Source organism: Ranitomeya variabilis, chromosome 1, assembly GCF_051348905.1.
Source record: "Ranitomeya variabilis isolate aRanVar5 chromosome 1, aRanVar5.hap1, whole genome shotgun sequence".
NCBI classification, from domain to species: domain Eukaryota; kingdom Metazoa; phylum Chordata; class Amphibia; order Anura; family Dendrobatidae; genus Ranitomeya; species Ranitomeya variabilis.
This window is the reverse complement of record NC_135232.1, coordinates 877,732,991-877,745,738: the sequence shown is the minus strand read 5'-3', so window position 1 is coordinate 877,745,738 and position 12,748 is coordinate 877,732,991. Positions and strand designations below refer to the sequence as shown.

Genomic DNA, 12,748 nt, shown 5'->3' with positions numbered 1-12,748 from the left:
CATGTCAGATATAGCTAAATTCTGCATGTCTTTGCCCCTTGTGGATATGCATCCAGTTACATCATATCAGTTAGTGTCTCCATGTGTCAATGTGGGATACCTGCAAATAGCCGGTCACAGGAGTGAGCAGGGACTGTAGTGCCACCTGCTGGAAGTAGCAATCCTAAAAGTCAATGCCGACTGCAAGATTTATGATACACAGCTAAACTAGAACCATACATAAGCAGGAAAACTGATTAAATGGATGAGAGGCCGTTGACCGAGGTTCCAAAAGTAAAGTTCCTCTTTGTGTGCAGTTCCAAATGGGCCTTGGAAGACTTATGGGGTTTGCAATGCTCCCCTGTGAAATGTGAGATATAGTCACGGCTGTACTCCTACAAATAACAGAATCTATAAAACATACAGCACTACACAGAAGCAAAAAAGTTACAAATAACCTTTTTATGGCCCCGTCAGACTGACTTATCCAGGCTGCTAAACTATTGCCGCTACTTAAAAGCCAATTGGCAGTCGTTTATTGGCATTTTACGCCGACACAATCCTTGGTAATACCATTACTTTGTGTGCATAAAGTACCATGTTATATGCAGCACATCTCTGCTTTCCACGGGTCGATGTGTTGTTTTTTACTATGATTTTTGTACCAGCATATTTCACATAATTGTTGTTTTTTTCATGTATCCATACCGTTCTAGATTTTAAAAAAAGTTGCAATTTTCACACACGCCACTAAAACGAATACTAGACTAGATATTTCTTGTTCTTTACAGGTGATTTTTCATTAATCTTTGTAGACATTACAATGAAATGTAACATTTCTACATACAACTCTTCTCCCTTGCATTACAATGACCTGTTCGCAGATCAAAGCATGCCCAGAAATGCCCTCCTGCATAGCTTAATGAGTCCCATTCAGTCTATTTCCAGGTGGCTACCATGAGGAAACACGAGTCATAAATTAGACTTAGTATAACATTTGCAAAATTTTAGAAGGTTTTTTTTATCTTTGTAATAAAAAATTAAAAAAAATAAAATAATCATGATCGTAAAATTGTTTTAAAAATAAATAGAGCATAAAAACTGAGCATTAAAACTGGTTATGTATTATAACCGAGTATTAAAAATCATGCATGTGTTACTGTCCGATTGCTGCAAATTTTCTTGATATTTTGATAGATGCTTTGATGGATACAGTGCATAACGCATTTGATCGTGTAGTTTTCTCATCCATTCCATTATTATTTTCTTTTCTTTCAGTGTGTGTTGTACTTGTGGGCCTTGAAAATTCTATATCCGAAAACTCTGTTTTTACTCCGCGGGAATCATGAATGTAGACATCTAACAGAGTATTTTACTTTCAAACAAGAATGTAAGTATTCTAATGAAGGGCTCGTTGCCCCTCTTATTCGTGGGTACAGGGCGATTTCTCTGTATACAGATTTTGCTTGTCACATTCACACACTGCAATAATGTGGATTTTATGGGACAGTCTCTCCTTCAAGTGTACATAACTAGATTGGTAATTATAACCTCCTGTTCAGTGTCGGACTGGGGTGCTAAGAGCCCACCAACAACCAACTCCAGGGTCCCACTTTTTAGCTTCAGATTGTTTAATGAATAAGGGTACCGTTACACAAAACGATTTACCAACGATCACGACCAACAGCGTCACCGCTGTGCTCTGCTTTTACTTTACGGCCAGCAGTCAGTCAGTGCGGGAAGCACACGGCAAGGGACCTGACGGACACCGGAATGTGAGTATGTACTGTTTGGGTTTTTTTACATTTACGATGGTAACCAGGGTAAACATCGGGTTACAAAGCGCGGCCCTGCGCTTAGTAACCCGATGTTTACCCTGGTTACAAGCGAACGCATCGCTGGATCGGTGTCACACACACTGATCCAGCGATGACAGCGGGAGATCCAGTTACGAAAGAAAGTTCCAAACGATCTGCTACGACGTACGATTCTCAGCAGGGTCCCTGATCGCTGCTGCGTGTCAGACACAGCGATATCGTATGTATATCGCTGGAACGTCACGGATCGTGCCGTCGTAGCGACAAAAGTGCCACTGTGAGACGGTACCCTAAGATGCTGCCTTTATCTGTACATAGTGATTCAAGTATATAGTGCCAAGTACTGCTCATATACCAAGGTTGTGGCCCAATCTTGCACAGGGACCCGCTGGAGGATTCTCTTGTTCTCTTGTGGGCCATTCCAAGCCTGCTCCTATTTACTTGCTGTGTTACATAATGGTTGCTTTTGTTGGGAATGGAGCAGAAAAGTGCCTGTCCTATTTGGTAACCCTTTGCCACTGTCTGTGACTGCGGAATGATGAAAGTGGACTACCCCTTTCGATTTCTACCACAGAGCATAATTATTAGCATACAGTGCAACAGATGTTATACCACGCTGCTGTAAGTTACATTAAATTTGTAAAATAATCCACTACTTTAATAAAAATGAGCCTGCAAGCAAAAGCAATAAAATGTTTAGTATCAAACAGATTTTTTTTTATTGTGCAAACATCACATAAAAGCCATTATATATGGCCCTAATAACCTGAAAATATGTTATTACATTATCATATATGAAGTGTAAATGGTATTACAAAATCTCCAAATGCTGCATATAACATGTTTTTTTTCTTTGTGATGTATAAAAAGTTTATATATACAGCTCTGGCAAAAATTAAGAGACCACCACATCAAAACCCTGTCATGGGCAGCCAAATCTCCAGACCTGAACCCCATTGACAACCTCTGGAATGTAATCAAGAGGATGATGGATAGTCACAAGCCATCAAACAAAGAGGAACTGCTTACATTTCTGAGCCAGAAGCAGTGTGAAAAACTGGTGGAAAGCATGCCAAGACGCATGAAAGCTGTGATTAAACATCATGGTTATTCCACAAAATATTGATTTCTGAACTCTTCCCGAGTTAAAACATTAGTATTGTTGTTTCTAAATGATTATGAACTTGTTTTCTTTGCATTATTTGAGGTCTGCAAGCAATGCATTTTTTTGTAATTTTTGACCATTTCTCTTTTTCAGAAAAAAATACAAAATTTATGGCTTGGAAATTCGGAGACATGTTGTCAGAGATTTATAGAATAAACGAACAATTTACAAAAATATACCTAGAAAGAGAAAAATCAGACAAACTGAACATTTTGCCGTGGCCTTTTAATTTTTGGCAGAGCTGTATATATGTATGTGTGTGTGTGTATATGTATATGTGTATATATATATATATATATATATATATATATATATATATATATATATATATATATATATATTTGTACATGTCTAAACATAGATGTATGGTATATATAGATCTATCTATCCCTCAAAACAGCATTGAAAACTAATTCAATTTCCCTTAGATGAGACATAGCCTCATACAGCCACGCCGAATTACATAAAAATGCATGGCTGATGAAGAGCCGGAACACAAAAATGGAAAAAGCTGGTTGTTAGGACCTTTCCAACCACTTTCGATCAGAGTCAGCACGACGTTCTAAGGATCTGTTTACATGCACCATATCTGCTGTGTGATTTCACTTGTCTAAGGAGACTGACATTGATTTTCTTGCCCCTCTGAATAGGATGTTGTCAGTTTTTAGTAACTGAAGTTTATGAGCAGTGCCTAACAGGTTGAAAGAACCATTTGTTGCTAAAAGTTAAGCCCCCGTTACACCTTAGATAACTGTCTGCCAAATGAGGGCTCCACTGATCATTCGACCGACTGTTTTCACACTTTAAGCGACTACAAGCGACTACAATTTACATGTGTAGACACCCTACCTCATGTCCTCTGTTTGCCTTCTTCACTCAGCTGCATTCTCCCTGCTTCTAAAGATAACTCACACTCAGCGACGCTGCGGCGATATAGACAACGAGCTGACCTAAACTAGGTCGCTGTTTAGGTCGCTGTAGAGATGTCAAACACAGCAACTCCAGAACGATACACGCCGACCTGGCGACGAAATAAAGTTCTGGACTTCTAGCTCCGACCAGCGATGGCACAGCGGAATCCAGATCGCTGCTGCGTGTCAAACACAACGAGATCGCTATCCAGGACGCTGCAACGTCTCGGATTGTTGTCGTTCTCTTTGCAAAGTTGCTGAGTGTGACGGTACCTTAAGATGTCTGTCACAGTGGCATGAGAAGCAGTGTTGTAAGTCTATGCATCTCCTTCCTTTCCTATCCCATTGCACAGGAAACACAGGGAAGGTTTGGTTCAGGCCACTGTGTCGGCCATCTTTAGAGGAATGGAACTCCGATCTGAGTGGAAGAGGCAGCAGGGGTCAGACTAAGGGCATTAATTAGGATGACTACATAGGAAAAATGTGTAGTCACTTTTAAGTCCCAAAGTGATAGATTTGCTTTAAATCTCTGCATTCCCGATCTCAAATATTCTGACATTTTTCTCTAATGCTGTATTAGATGAGCAGTCCATAGATCTTGAATAAAAAAAGAAATTTGATAATCCAATTTAAACTTCTGATTTTTAAAGGCCGTTAATTTGCATGTAACCAGATTTCACAATACAAACTACATAATCAGTATTTCCCAAACTCCAGTCCTCATGGACCCTAACAGGTCATGTTTTCATGATTTCCATAGTGCTGCACAAGTGAGAGAACTCCTGATACTTCCATCACCTGTGCAATACTAAGGAGATCCTGAAAACATGACCTGTTGGGGTCCGTGAGGACTGGAGTTTGGGAAACACTGGCATACATCATTATCTAGATCTCTTAGACCTGGCGAGGATGCTGGACTTAGCTTGAAAATTCATATACTGTATTATCCTTTTTGTTTCCCTCACAAATATTAAACAGAGAAATAGACTTTAAAAATGCTCATTTTAATTTGAAGATTATACATTTATTCTGACATGGAGTTTTATAGTAAGTACAACAGCCTTATAGGGTCTAAGATAGTTGAATGAGTGTATGAATTTTTTTCTTTCTGTTAGAAATTCGGGATTTGTTAACTTTAAAGAATACTAAGGAACCTCTTATCTAACTAGACAATGGATATTATGATTGTTTTTGTTCATAAAATAAATTTAGAAATAATGTTTTAAAACTTGAGTTATGAACACTGACCTCAATATTCACAATAATTATATTTTGATTCATTACATTTTTCTTTTTTTTTCCTTAAGTGGTTTTGTTTTTTATAGGAGACTTGTGACAGTACAATATTGATTTTTAACGTCTGGATTTTTACTATCATTAAAAGGTAAAATAAAATATTCAGAAAGAGTGTATGATGCCTGCATGGATGCCTTTGACTGCCTTCCTCTGGCTGCTCTAATGAACCAACAGTTCCTGTGTGTACACGGTGGCTTATCTCCAGAAATCAACACTTTAGATGATATTAGAAAAGTAAGTGCCTAGAAAAACGACGCCTGTCAGTGTTTTTGTGCAAAGATAGGATCTCTAAACATAAAAACAAACAATTGTTTTGCCAGAAGCAGACATGTTTCAAGGGTTATGTACCCTACTAAAAAGATTTATCAAACATGTATGAAAATATGAGCAGAAAGATTTAAAAATGTTATAATTGTATTTCTTTTCAGAAGCCTAAGTTCTTTTGTTCTCTTAATACTGCCATAGGGTTAAATGTTATTGTGTTTTTTATTATGTGCCAAAAAACTAACAGTTAAGTATAACGTCTGCCTGAGGTTTCAGGCTCAAAAGGCTGCTTGGCACAAGCCACTCTGTCTTCCAGACTCCAGACATCCCAATACCCTTTAACCCCTGTACAGAGATCTGGCTTTACAATAGGACCCAGCGTAATGCTACCATGGAAGGACTGCCGTCCAGAGGTAGGAATGGCCATCAAACAGGGTCAGTGCCAGGGTCACATCAAGTACAAAATTATAATTCGTAAGAATAGTCAGAAACAAGCCGGGGTCAAAACAGGAATGCTCTAAACAAAATAGGAGCAGAAGACGGACACCTACCTAGAGAAACACAAAGTTATGTCTAGCAGCTTCCAGCAGTGAGCTGGAAGCTTTAGTAGGGTGTTGTACTTTCCAATTGGCTGGAGCAGGGATGCTGATAACTTCAGCTTGACATCACACACCGATGCTGCCAGGCTGAACGGCACTACAGTTTCCAGCCACTCAAACCTTAGTTGCAGGTCAGGGCCTGCTTTCCAGAGCTTCAGGTTCTGACATTTCTATCACCAGCGCCACCCGCAGAGTGAATACAGCGGCGCCTGGTAACAGAAGCAGGAGTCGCAGGTTGTGGTGGTGATGTAGCAGTAGGTAGTTGGTAACTACCTGCCTGTTCTACCTGGAACCGGCTCACAGCGTAAATGCTAGCGATTCAGCTGCTCTACATTAACAGAGCAGCTTTTCGTCTTCCGGGCTGCTTTGTCGGAGGAGCGTGACTGCAGAGATCATGCTGACTGACATCCTGCTCCCCGCAGTTAGGCAACAGGGAGCTGGCTGACAGCATCACTTCGGCGGTCATGCCTCATCAACAGAGCAGAGCGGAAGAGGAGCCGGGACATCAGCCGAAGCTGCAGAACCGCCAGATGGAGCAGTCTGTGACCACTCTGTGCTGGCTGAGACCGGAACAGACAAGTAGATTGGATAGCAATAACCTACCTGTTGGTTCTTAGGCCAATAGAATAATATCGTCCTGGATAACCCCTTTAATCTGTTATTAACGCCCCCTTTGTCTGTTAGACAAAACAGACTTATATTTATTTTTAATGAAACCATTTTTAGAATGTTCCAATGCCTAGGGATTGTTGTTACGTACCCTTTATGGTGCTCCCTGGTGGCCTTTTTATTAGCTGGCCTTCATGATAGCAGGACTCAGTAAGGACCCATGTGAGGGGCTGTATCACTGAGCATTTGTGTCCACTAGCCCTGGACAGATTAGGTGGGCTTTCGACATAACCTATATGTAACAGTAATATGTACACCTAGGAGGCACAAAGTGTAAGTAGTTACTGAACGCCTCTTGCTCCACTCTTCTTACAGATCTATTATTTGCCATCAAGAATCTCCAGAATTTCAAATTCTCCAAATGGTTGAGCAGGGTTTGTTTTTTTTAATACATTGAATGCATAATTGCATATTTACTAAGTTGTTTTTTTTATTGAATATGCAGTCGGTAATAAGTGGCTTTTTGAAATGCAATCTGCATATTTATCAACACATTATTTCATTCCTGAGTATTTCAGTTACAAAGCCATGAATAATTTACAAGCCTAAAATAAGTTTGGAATTCCAGCTCCGTATTGCATATTTTATGATACACATTTGAAGCCGAATCTCTGAATGCATGTTTCTAATGAAAGTTTTCTTCTTTTTAATTGAACGTCAAGGCAATGAAATATCACTTCATTCCCCTCAAATAATATTAAGCCCCGGGCTAAAATTTTGCCGTTTCATCGCTGAATTATTTACAATTTACTTTCCTTTCTGACTGAAATAGTCAGCTTGATAGATGTATGAATCAATGCGACGCGTCAACTGCAACTTATTTTATGAAAGGTTTCCCAAGGTTTGCTGCAGGAGTCCATCCATGGACTGAATCACTTCAAACCCTGAATATTGGTTACAAGGAATAACTCACATTCATTACATTAAAAGGCATTTTTTTAGAGTTGGGTTATTTTATTGGTTAAATGAAATCTGTTAGGTCCCCAAACACTGTGAAACCACCACTATTAGATCATACAACCATATTCTTGCATTAAAATGTCTTCTGTACTATGTAAATGTACCTATGTGTACAAAATCAACTTAAATATGCAAATTATTCTGGACTAGTCCAGTGGGGTGTTTATATACCAGGACTAGTCCTCCCTCGGTAGTTTCAACCATGGCCCTATGAGCATGATTGAATTTCCATACCACACCCGCAGCCTCTCGTCAGTCCCTAAATTCTAATGCATGCACATGACCTCATAGATGTCTGGGCTTCGGCAGTGAAGCCAGGTGTACTGCCCTCAGCTTCATTACCATACTAAACTTGACCTCCTTTTGCCTTCAAAACAGCATCAGTTTTTTAGGCACAATTGCATTCCGTTTTGAAGGAACTCGGCAGGGAGAGTGTGCCAGATATCTTGTAGAACTAATCTCAGATCTTCTGATGTAAATTCATTGGTACGTGGCAATATAGAACTTGAGTCACAACCACAGAAGCATGATTGAAGCTATTAGGGGAAGATTAATTTATGTGAGTAAATGTCCTATCAGATTAATCCAGGTAATCTGTCACCAGAAATAAGGCTGCTAACCTGCAGATATGTGGTTATTCTGCAGGTTAACAGTGTTATGATGCAGTCCTGCGCCTGGACGTAGCCGAATGCATCGGGGAGAAAACAATCTTTTTTTCTACCCACCAGCATTCAGTATTCAGAAAAAATAGCGAACTTTGGCACTCAAAAAGTTAATTTATTAGATATAAGGCAGGACAAAAACATATATATCTCAGATCCAAAACAAAATCAGATATAAATAAACTTGACATTTCGGCACATCATAGCCTTTTTCAAGATATATCTGTGTTTTTAAAAAAATCACAGTATTAATGTCATGTCGGACGCTGCTCAGACCAGGTCGTTCGACAGACAGCGGTAATTCCGCTTTTGACCACTATTTGCTCATTGGCGTCGGCTAGATTTTATCTAGCTGTTCCGGGGTTAATTTACCTGATCCTCGGATTGGAAGCTGGGCCATGCCCATTGCCTTTAAATAGTTCTCCTGATCATTGGGCGTCGCCGATTATAGCTTCTGTCTTGTGCGTTGTTATCTCGGTCTGGAGTGGAGAGCTGGTTGTTGGAGAATCGTTGCTGGTGGTGTATTTTCCTTAGTCTTATTTACTACTTCCTATACTTGTATTTATTTTGCCCTGCACATTTATAGTGTATTCCTGAGTGACTGTGGCGTGGTGTATATTTTCCTTTATCCTTGTCTGTGCTAACTGTGGGTATTGGTGTATTACCTCTTCACTGGGTGGTGGGCGGAGGTTTCAGCCTAGGGTTGAAACAGGAGACAGGGTGAGGTTCGAGGCCTGGACATGCACACCATCAGTGTAAACTCCAGGTAGAGGGTCAGTCAGGATTTCCCTAGTCTGAGGGAAATTGCAGGGGCCCGGGTTGTTAGCTCTCGCTCACCTAGTCTCCCCGTGACAATTAATAGGTGACAATGATAGAACATGAGAAACGGGTCGTGATATAAAATCAAATGTAGCTAAATCTCTAATCTATAAGTAATAGGTACCTATATATGGTGACAAGCTTGGTGACAGAGTCCTTTTTAATGTGACATTGTTAGCACTGATTAGACAGTTTTAGAATATGAAAGGTACACAATATATGCCCCCTATCTGAAGAAGCCAGTCAGGCGAAACGGCGCTGTCGGGGTCGCTGTGGAACATCTCCCACCAGAACAGTCATTTGTAAGTTTACTAGTTGTTCCTCTACAATGGCGTGCCATATGCTAGCACACTGCATTGTGGTGTATAGAGAAATTTATCAGATCTAGCATTGGAGCACTTTAGATTTGGCAAGTTATAGGTGACTATTGAGGTTAATTATACTTGGCACTATAGAAATTGTTGTTTCCTGTCCATTTGACTGTATTTAATATACCTCTTTTAGTACTTTCTTGCTTTTGTAGTGAATTGATTATTTTTGTATTTCCTGGTGTGGTTATTGCTCCCAGCCATTTTTATGAGCTTTACCCTGCTTTTTTCTACATATTCTGTATTTTATTATGTTCATTAAAATTGGTTTTTAAATTTATAGCCTATGCCTCTTTTTCCCTTCATATGTTTTGGGGGAATTTTTTTCTTAGGTACACAATATAGTAGCAACCAGTTTTCATTTTTTTCATACATTATTTAGGATGAATACTAGAGGAATGGCAAAAAAGCTATGAGGGGAAAAATGTTGTGGAATTGATGTATCATGGGGGTATCACATTTTTTTTTATTTTGTTCTGTCACTAGTTCCCACTATATACAGTGAAATGTTAAAGATTGGACACCCCTGGTCAAAATTAGTTATTATGAAAAGCTAAGCAAGCTGAAGAAGAAATGATCTTTAAAAGGTCTAAAGTTAAAGATTTTGTTTGTATTTTAGGAAAAAAAAATATTTTCATTTCTTACATTATAAAAATTACAAAATGGAAAATGGGCCAGTGCAAAAGGTTTGGGATTCTTGGAGATTTGTGTCCTCAGGTAACTTTGACCGAGGTTTCAGACCTTAATTAGCTTGGGTTATGACTTGTTCACCATCAACGTTAGGAAAGGCCAGGTGATGCATATTTCCCAGTTTTATAAAAACCCAGCCTCTAACCTTGTGCAAAGAAACAGCAGCCATAGCTTCTTCTAAGCAGCTGCCTAGCACACTGAAAATGAAAATGATGTAGGCCCACAAAGCAGGATAAGGCTATAAGAATATATCAAAGCGTTTTCAAGTTGTATGATCCTCAGTTCGAAATTTAATTAAGAAATGTCCATTAATAGGAACAGTGGAGGTCAAGAAAAGGTCTGGAAGACCAAGCAAAATTTCAGTGCGAGCTGCTCGTAGGATTGCTAGAGAGGCTAATCAAATTCTTGCTTGACTGCAAAAGACTTTCAGAAAGATTTAGCAGTCTCTGGAGGTATTGTACATTGTTCTACTGTTCAGAGACAACTGCACAAATATGGCCTTCATGGAAGAGTCATCAAAAGAAAACTTCTCCTGTGTCATCACCATAAAATTCAGCATCAGAAGTATGCAAAAGAATATCTAAACAATCCTGATGTATTTTGGAAACAAGTCCTGTGGACCGATCTTTGGCCACACTGTTCAAAGGTATATGTGAAGAAAGAGGCACCGAATTTCAGGAAAAGAAAATCTTAACAGTCATTAATCAAGATAGTGGATCAATCATGCTTTGGGGATTTGTTGCAGCCAATGGCACGGGTAACATTTCACAGGTAGAGGGAAGAATGGATTCCATGATATTTCAACAATTTCTTGATGCAAACCGAACACCATCTGTAAAAAAGCAGAAGTTGAAAAGAGAATAGTTTCTACAAATGGATAATGATCCTAAACACTCATCAAAATCAACAATAGACTATCTCAAAAGGCGCAAGCTGATGGTTTCTGATGACGGACAAGTTTCCCTCCAAAAATGCTAAATTATATTTTTTAAAGGGGGAACTCTCTCTCTGCACCTCTATTAAGGTCCGATATTAACTATTAACCCCAAACTCGACTATTAATAATCAGTATCCACTTAGTAATGCCTTAACGTTATCTGTTCCTTGTACTATATATATATATATGGGTGTGTGTATGTATATATATATATATATATATATATATATATATATATATATATATATATATACACTGTATTTTTCAGATTTAAAGACGCACTTGGGGGTGCGTCTTATGCGGATATACCTAATCGGCGTGCCACTGCACTGTGTCTTGGTGGCGGTGCTGTGCTGTATCCCCAGAGCTGCAGGGGGCTCTGCCGACATTTTGTGAAAGGCCAGAGCCCCCGGCAGTCTTTCCATGGTTTCCTGTGCGACGGTGGACTCCGGGAATATGGCCGCCGGGAGGCCCACAACGTTGGAAATTCTCCGGGGTCTCGGCTACCGGGCTAGCTGAGACCCCGGACAACATGATTTGGGTCGGTTTTTACCGACCCTAGATTTGCAATCACCGTTATTCATGGGATAACGGCAACCGAAAAAAAAGGCTCATTTCCTATTTATTTCTCCTCTGATATGAGCTAGCACATCAATGGACAGAGAAATTGGTCCCCTCGAGCCCTCCCAGTACCTCCAGCACCTCCTGTATCCCCCGGTTAAGTCCCTTGGCCCTCAGCGTCTTCTTCTGGGAAGAAAAGGGCGGGTGCATGCATAGTGCGCCAGCCAAGATCTGCCGGCCAGCACCCAGCAACAATAAGAAATTTCTCCTATTGGTTAATTTTGATCATATCACAGTGATCAAAATAGTAAATCATGCCCCCCCTTTGTCACCCCCTTAGTTAGGTAAAAATAATAAAACAAAATTAAAAAAAGTATTTCTTTCCATTTTTTGGTTGGGGTTGGGGCTAGGTTTAGGGTTAGAGCTAGGGTTACGTTTGGGGTTAGGGTTGGGGCTAGGATTAGGGTTGGGGTTAGAGCTAGAGCTGTGTTAGGGTTAGAGTTAGAATTGGGGGGTTTCCGTTGTTTAGGTACATCAGGGGGTCTCCATTGATTCCAGCCAATTTTGCGTTCAAAATTTCAAACGGTGCTCCCTTGCTTCTGAGCCCTACCATTGATACCAGCCAATTTTGTGTTCAAAAAGTCAAACAGTGCTCCCTCCCTTCTGTGCCCTGCCATTTGCCCAAACAGTAGCTTTCCCCCACATACGGTGTATCGGCGTACTCAGGAGAAATTGCACAACAAATTTTGTGGTACATTTTCTACTGATACCCTTGTGAAAACAAAAAAAAGTTTGGTTCCAAAGGAATTTTTTTGTGAAAGAAAGCAAAATGTTAATTTTTTCCTTCCACATTGCTTTAGTGCTCGTGAAGCACCTGAAGTGTTAATAAACTTCTTGAATGTGGTTTTGCACACCTTGAGGGGTGCAGTTTTTAGAATGGTGTCACCTTCGGTTATTTTCTGTTATATTGACACCTAAACTGACTTCAAATGTGAGGTGGTCCTAAAAAAAAAGGGTTTTGTAAATTTTTGGGGAAAAATGAGAAGTCGCT

General features: G+C 39.8%; 1 protein-coding gene across 3 annotated transcripts in view; it reads left to right on the top strand.

Moving 5' to 3' along the window:
- The window catches only part of PPP3CA (protein phosphatase 3 catalytic subunit alpha), a 362,283-nt gene that overhangs the window by 261,025 nt on the left and 88,510 nt on the right, over nucleotides 1-12,748 (top strand). For all 3 annotated transcript variants that reach the window (XM_077277903.1, XM_077277913.1, XM_077277922.1), the window contains exons 4-5: nucleotides 1,258-1,369; nucleotides 5,257-5,402. In XM_077277903.1, coding sequence (XP_077134018.1) covers nucleotides 1,258-1,369; nucleotides 5,257-5,402 — 258 coding nt within the window. The remainder of the gene's footprint in view (nucleotides 1-1,257; nucleotides 1,370-5,256; nucleotides 5,403-12,748) is intronic.